This window comes from Trachemys scripta, chromosome 14 (assembly GCF_013100865.1).
Source record: "Trachemys scripta elegans isolate TJP31775 chromosome 14, CAS_Tse_1.0, whole genome shotgun sequence".
Classification (NCBI taxonomy): domain Eukaryota; kingdom Metazoa; phylum Chordata; order Testudines; family Emydidae; genus Trachemys; species Trachemys scripta.
The window spans coordinates 2,726,640-2,733,526 of NC_048311.1; the positions used below are offsets into that span (position 1 = coordinate 2,726,640).

General features: G+C 51.4%; 1 protein-coding gene across 1 annotated transcript; it reads left to right on the plus strand.

The window, feature by feature from the left end:
• Positions 1-203: 203 nt before the first annotated feature.
• LOC117887553 (olfactory receptor 11G2-like) lies at positions 204-1,862 on the plus strand. The gene is made up of 2 exons (XM_034790202.1): positions 204-233; positions 915-1,862. The coding sequence occupies exons 1-2, from the start codon at positions 204-206 to the stop codon at positions 1,860-1,862; spliced, it is 978 nt and encodes a 325-aa protein (XP_034646093.1).
• The last annotated feature ends 5,025 nt before the right edge of the window (positions 1,863-6,887 follow it).

Below are 6,887 nucleotides of genomic sequence, written 5' to 3' on the forward strand. Positions count from 1 at the left end.
TGACTGGGATTCCTAGGTGCTACCACAATAATAACTAATATAATATACAATTATCAATAAATAGTATAATTTTCAATTGACTCTCAACATTTCACATGTAATGATTGATTGCAAAATTTAATCATATTGATATTAATAGAGATTTTTTTTATATCAGATCTAGATTTTCCTTCTGAAAAGCTGTTAGGGCCAATCCATGATTGATGTCGTCTTTGGATCTGTCCAGACTCAAGGTAAGGAATTTTAAAAAGTCCTCTTGATTCAATTCTGTGTCATCATTAGTTAGAGCAGAGGAAAGATAGGGGGTAAAATTTTCCAAGGTACTTAAATTGTTTAGGAGTCTAATCCAATTTCCAAAAGGGATTTAGAGCCAGACTTTCAAAGGTATTTAGGTGCCTAAAAATGCAGTCAATTTCACTTTAGCCTTGAAGCGCAGCATTAAATCATCTCACCCTGCTTTCTGAGCATTACTTGCTGTGATCCTAGACTGGTCCATAGGAGCTTCTCCAGCTATGGAAGGATGAGCAAGAGTTTGTTGCCCAAACAAGACAGCTGGACGAATGCCTCAATGCAGGATCTTCATCCAGTCCTAAGGGTTACAAACACAGAATAAACCCAGCTTGCGTGTCAGATTCCAGAAGGAGTTTGAAATGTGATATGTATGAGAGAGAGAGCAGGACTCTGAATGTGTGTGTCACTGCTGCCCCCCGTTGGAGGGAATGAGCCCTGTTCTGTGTGTGTATGTGAAAGAGACAGACAAAGGTTACTGCCCCCTACTGGAAGGAATGAGACCCGCCTTGCATGTATGTATATGTGTGTGTGCGTGCACGTACTATTCCCTACTACTGTAGACCCCTCTCCCCTCCCAGAGCCCTGGGTAGAACCTTGGTGTCTTGTTGATTGTTTCCTTTCAGCTCCAGGGACCCCTGATAAATCCTACCAATGGCACCATCCCGGTGTCCAACTTCATCCTGCTGGGTTTCTCCTCCCTGGGCCAGCTGAGCCGCACTCTCTTCTGTGCCCTTCTCTCCGCCGCCTACACCGGGACACTGGCAGGCAACCTGTGCATTTTGTGGGCCGTGCTGCAGGACCCCCACCTCCAACGCCTGCCTATGTACATCCTGCTGGGGAACTTCTCCTGGCTGGAGATCTGCTATGTCACAGCCACGGTGCCACGGATGCTCTCAGACCTGGTGTCCCCTGGCATCCCCATCTCCTTCCAGGCCTGCTTCGTGCAGTTTTACTTCACCTTCTCCATGGGAGCCACTGAATGCTTCTTCCTCGTGGTCATGGCCTTGGATAGGTACCTGGCCATCTGCCACCCCCTGCACTACCCCCTCCTCATGTGCCCCAAACTTTGCTGGGCCCTAGTGGCCTCTTGCTGGCTCTCTGGCTTCCTGTGGTTCATAGTGCCTGTTGCCCTCATCTCCCAGCTCTCTTTCTGTGGCTCCAACACCCTGGATCATTTTGTGTGTGACCTGGCCCCATTACTGGCTGCCTCCTGCACCCCAGCTCCCCGGACTGAACAGACCTGCTATGCCCTGAGTTCCCTCATCATGTTCACCACTGTCCTCTTCATCCTGGCCTCCTATGGGCTAGTCGTCAGGGCAGTGCTGAGGCTGCCCTCAGGGGCCAAGCAACACAAGGCCTTCTCCACCTGCACCTCACACCTGGCTGTCGTGGGCCTGTTTTACGGCTCCGTCATGGTCATGTACGTCAACCCGGCTGCCTCGGGGGACAGCGGGAAGGTAGTGACGCTCTTCTATGCAGTGGGGACCCCGCTGCTCAATCCACTGATCTACAGCCTGAAAAACAAGGAGATGAAGGAGGCTCTGAGGAGGACACTGCTGAGGGAGCGGTAGGGGGTTCTGCTCTGGCCCAGTCTGCAGGGACTGGCCAGTCACTGGAGTAGGCAGAGGGGTATGGAGCCTTTCTCTTCTGGGGTTTCTGACTCCAATCCTGCAGGGGGAACACAGACAGCATTTTGCATGACCTCTAGGAGTCACTCGTAGTATAAAAATAACTGTTTGATGATACAATCAGAACACAAACAGGAGCTGGGGGAGGTGTGTGTGTGTGTGTGTGTGTGTCCCCTGGCTGGAGGAAATGTGTGTATGCAGAGGACAGGAGAGCAAACTGATTGTGTGTGCAGGGAGGCTGGCTCGCATCTCTGCCCTTTTTGTGTAGCTGTATTTCAAGATTGTTACCTGCATAAATGTGGTATCACACTTAGATCCAGAGAGCAAAGTTCTGCTCTCCTTTTCTCCGCTGGCAATCAGGAGCAACCCCAGTGATGTCAAGAGATTGACACCTGTGCAGCTGGGACCAAAATCATGGTGATATATTTGTATGTTACAGACCACACTCCCCTTCCACAGCCAGGGACAGAACTCAGGAGTCCGAGCACCACAGTCTGCAAATGCATCCTAGAATACTCAAGGAGCTGACTGAGGAGATATCTGAGCCATTAGCGATTATCTTTGAAAAGGCATGGAAGACGGGAGGTATTTCAGAAGACTGGAAAAGGGCAAATATAGTGGCCAACTATAAAAAGGGAAATAAGGACAACCTGGGGAATTACAAACCAGTCAGCTTAACTTCTGTACCCGGAAAGATAATGGAGCAAATAATTAAACAATACATTTGCAAACACCTAGAATATAATGAGGTAATAAGTAACAGTCAGTATGGATTTGTCAAGAACAAATCGAGTCAAACCAACCTGATAACTTTCTTTGACAGGGTAACAAGCCTTGTTGATGGGGGGAAGTGGTAGATGTGGTATATCTTGACTTTAGTAAGGCTTTTGATACTGTCTCGCATGACCTTCTCATAAACAAACCAGGGAAATATAACCTAGATGGAGCTACTATAAAGTGGGTGCATTACTGGTTGGAAAACCGTTCCCAGAGAGTAGTTATCAGTAGTTCACAATTATGCTGGGAGGCCATAACGACTGGGGTCCCGCAGGGATTGGTTCTGGGTCCAGTTCTGTTCAATATCTTCATCAGTGATTTAGATAATGGCATAGAGAGTACACTTATAAAGTTTGCGGATGATACCAAGCTGGGAGGGGTTGCAAGTGCTTTGGAGGATAGGATTATAATTCAAAATGATCTGGACAAATTGGAGAAATGTTCTGAATAGGATGAAATTCTATGAAGACAAATGCAAAGTACTCCACTTAGGAAGGAACAATCAGTTGCACACACACAAAATAGGAAATGACTGCAGAAGGAAGCAGTACTGTGGAAAGGGATCTGGGGGTCCTAGTGGATCAAAAGCTAAATATGAGTCAACAGTGTAACGTTGTTGCCAAAAAAGCAAACCTCATTCTGGGATGTATTAGCAGGAGTGTTGTAAGCAAGACACGAGAAGTAATTCTTCCACTCTACTCGGCACTGATTAGGCCTCAACTGGAGCATTGTGTCCAGTTCTGGGCACCACATTTCAGGAAAGATGTGGACAAATTGGAGAAAGTCCAGAAAAGAGCAACACAAATTATTAAAGGTCTAGAAACCATGACCTATGAGGGAAGATTTTAAAAAATGGGTTATTTTAGTCTAGAGAAGAGAAGACTGAGAGGGACATGATAAAAGTTTTCAAGTACATAAAAGATTGTTACAAGGAGGAGGGAGAAAAATTGTTCTTCTTAACCTCTGAGGACAGGACAAGAAGCAATGGGCTTAAATGCAGCAAGGGCAGTTTAGGTTGGACATCAGAAAAACTTCCTAACTGTCAGAGTGGTTAAGCACTGGAATAAATTGCCTAGGGATGTTGTGGAATCCCCACCATTGGAGATTTTTAAGAGCAGTTTGGACAAACACCTGTCAGGGATTATCTAGAGAATACTTAGTCCTGCCATGAGTGCAGGGGACTGAACTAGATGACCTCTTGAGCTCCCTTCCAGTTCTATGATTCTATGATAATCTAACCCCCTAGACCCCCACTCCCCTCCCATTGCCAGAGACAGAAATGAGAAGTTCTCTAACACATCAGAGGGGTGACATTCTAGAACAACCTCCCAATAGGAGTTGTGGGGGGCAAACAACTTAATTAGTTTTAAGGGAGAGCTGGACAAATATATGTGTGGGATTGTATGATGGGGTTACTTGTGGTGGGGAGCAGGGCAGCCCTGACGGTCCCTTCTGGTTCATCTCTGATGTTCTAAAAGTTCATGATTCAGGGATTCAGCTGGTCTCCTGCAAAGATCAGGAGGAATTCCTCTCCCCCAAAATGGGTTCTGTTTTTTGGGAGGAAGTGGTTGTTTGTTTTTTGTTATTCTCTCCTTCCGCTGAAGAATCAGGGATCAGCATCAACAGCTGGAGCTGGGACGCTGGGGGGCAGGTCAACGCTTTGAAGTTGCACCGAGCTTTCTCTCTCGGGTGCTGGGCTGGTTGGTTCTTGCTCACATGGTCAGGGTCTAACTGATCGCCATGTGTGGGGTGGGGAAGGAATTTCCCCCCAGCTCAGATTGGCAGTGACCTTGGGAGGGTTTTGCCTTCCCCTGCAGCATGTGGGTGCGGGTCACTTGCCAGGATTAGCTGGGTGTATCTCACTTAATTATTTCCCTGCAATTGTGGGGGCCTCAGGCACTGGTGCCCCTCGGTCCCTCCTGTTCTCTGCCTGTGGCATCATAGTTTAGCCTCCTGAGGGCTGTCCTACTTTGCTCTAATTTCAGTTGCTGGGTGGTATTGGTGGTCTCTGATCTACAGAAGGTCAGACTAGAGATCTGCTGGTTCCCCTCTAGTCTTAAACCCTAACCGAGGACTCCAGACTCCCAGCCCCCCTGCTGTAACCCACTCAATCCCACTCCTCTCCCAGCGCTAGGGATAGAAACCAGGAGTGCTGACTACTCTTTCTCCACCCTCTCTAAACCACTAGACTCAACTGGAGTCCAGGAGTCCTGGCTCCCAGTCCAACTCTCTGACCAGTAGACATGCACCCACTGCCTGTGCTGTGTAAATTCATTAACAGAAGCTTTCCAACGCTGTGGTGTTTCCATCCAGTATCTTTCACGGGAGTTAGAGCCATTTAATAAATCATACAGACCAGAGTGCAAATCCCTTGGTGGAATTAGCTTGTGTTGATGTCTGAACTCTTCTTGCTCTGGGTATTGATGACTTGGGCCATTGGGGGAGCGAATTAAAGAACTGAGCTGAGTTTGCTGCCAGTTCCTGCTTGAAAAGTTGGAGCCAGGCAATTAAAAGTAAATGTTATCTCATCTTCTGAGAGAGTGGAGTTCAGATCTCAGTGCTAGGACAGGGGTGGGGGTTGTGGTTCAGGACTGGGGGGCTCGGGCAGAAGGGGGAGCTGAATCTCCAGGGTCCATTCAGCTTTGGTGTCTCTGCTAAACCGAAGACTGCCAGTCTGTAGACAGAGGACTAATGAAGGGTCCCCTTGGTTTGAAAAGGCTGCCTGGTGTTGCTGCAGATATGGCCTGAGGACACTGCGCCCCACAGGGGTAGAACAAGCCTCCCCCAGGAGTCTGGCTCAGCTGGACTTACTGCAAGGAGCTCCAGAGAGAGACAGGGATCGTTGGCGCCCCAAGACCCAGGTTCAGAGCCGTGGAAGCCTGGCCCCATGGAGCTGTGTGGATTCTTGGGGCCAGCCCAGTAACGGAAAACTCCCAGGAGATTGGGCATAGGCGACTCCATGACAATGCCGCAGCCAGATCAGCCCTTCTCACAGAAAACGAATCGGCAGACCCCTCCCCGCCCCCCACCCCGGTAACCATTAGCCCAGGGGTCAGAGCGCCTCCCCCGGTTCAAGCCCCCTACCCCCGGTTCAAGTCCCCCTCTGCATGATGTGGGCAGAAACTTGTCCGCAGCTCCCCTACGGTGCAGGGGAGTGCCCTTACCACTGGCATTAGGCTGTGCACAGGGGCTGGCTCTCAGTCTCTCCTGTTCCACTTTGTATGAAGTAGTCGTTGGCTCAGGGACTTGAGCTTGACTTTCCTCCTCCCGGCTGGGTGCCCTGACCACTGGCCCATACAGTCCCACCAGCTCGCTGCTGTGTGATTATTTGACACCCAGTGGGGCAGCTTTCACAGGAGGCTGAGAAAGACCCAGATCAGACCCCCCCACTCCCTCCATCACCCAGCAGGCAGGGCGCTAGCATGGGCGAGCTGGAGCCAGGTCTCTGGTCCACATCAGGCAGAGTGAGGATCTGAACCTGGGTCTCCCCCATCCCGGGTGAGCGCTCCAGCTACTGAGCTCTAGAGAACGCAGGAGCCTCCCCTCCTCCTCTGCTGCCTGTGTTTGTGAGGCGCCTGAGCCAGGAGGTGCGTTCTAGGGCACGTTCTGAGCACGCCCACCGGGTTGGGGCCTGCAGGTGAGCTAGGCGGGGAATGCTTCCTTTGTGAATCCTGCCAGGGCTTAGACTGAGCCAGGACTGAGGTGGCTGGCACATGCCCACTGGCCATAACTTAGGGACCTACCAGGTGAGGCGGCAGCTGAGGGGGGTTTGGAGGATCTAAATGTTGGACTTAGGCACCTAAACCTCACTGTGGATCTGCTTGATCTGGGGAATTTTCCTTGCATTGGTGGGGCAGGCACAGGGCCGGCTCTAGCTTTTTTGCTACCCCAAGCAGCAAAAAAAAGCCCCGAGCCCTCCCAGCTGAGCCGCCCCCCCCCCGCGCGCCGGAGCCCCCCCCCCCCCCGCCGCGCTCCCCCCGAATCCCCCCCCCCCAGCCGAGCGCCGAGCCCCGCGCCGCCCCCCCAGCTGAGCGCCACGCCGCCGGAGCCCGCCCCCACCCACTGCTGAGTGCTGCTGGAACCCCCCTCCAGCGCCGCCCCCGCCCCCCCCGCCGAGCGCCGGAGCCCGCCCCCCCATGCCGAGCGCCGCCGGATCCCCACCCCCGAGCGCGAGCCCTGCGCTGCCCCCAG

Bases quoted from the DNA above. Each gene is read 5' to 3' on its own strand.
- LOC117887553 (XM_034790202.1), top strand. From the start codon at position 204: ATGTCGTCTTTGGATCTGTCCAGACTCAAG. The intron at 234-914 runs GTAAGGAATTTT...GTTTCCTTTCAG, and splicing joins TGGATCTGTCCAGACTCAAG to CTCCAGGGACCCCTGATAAA.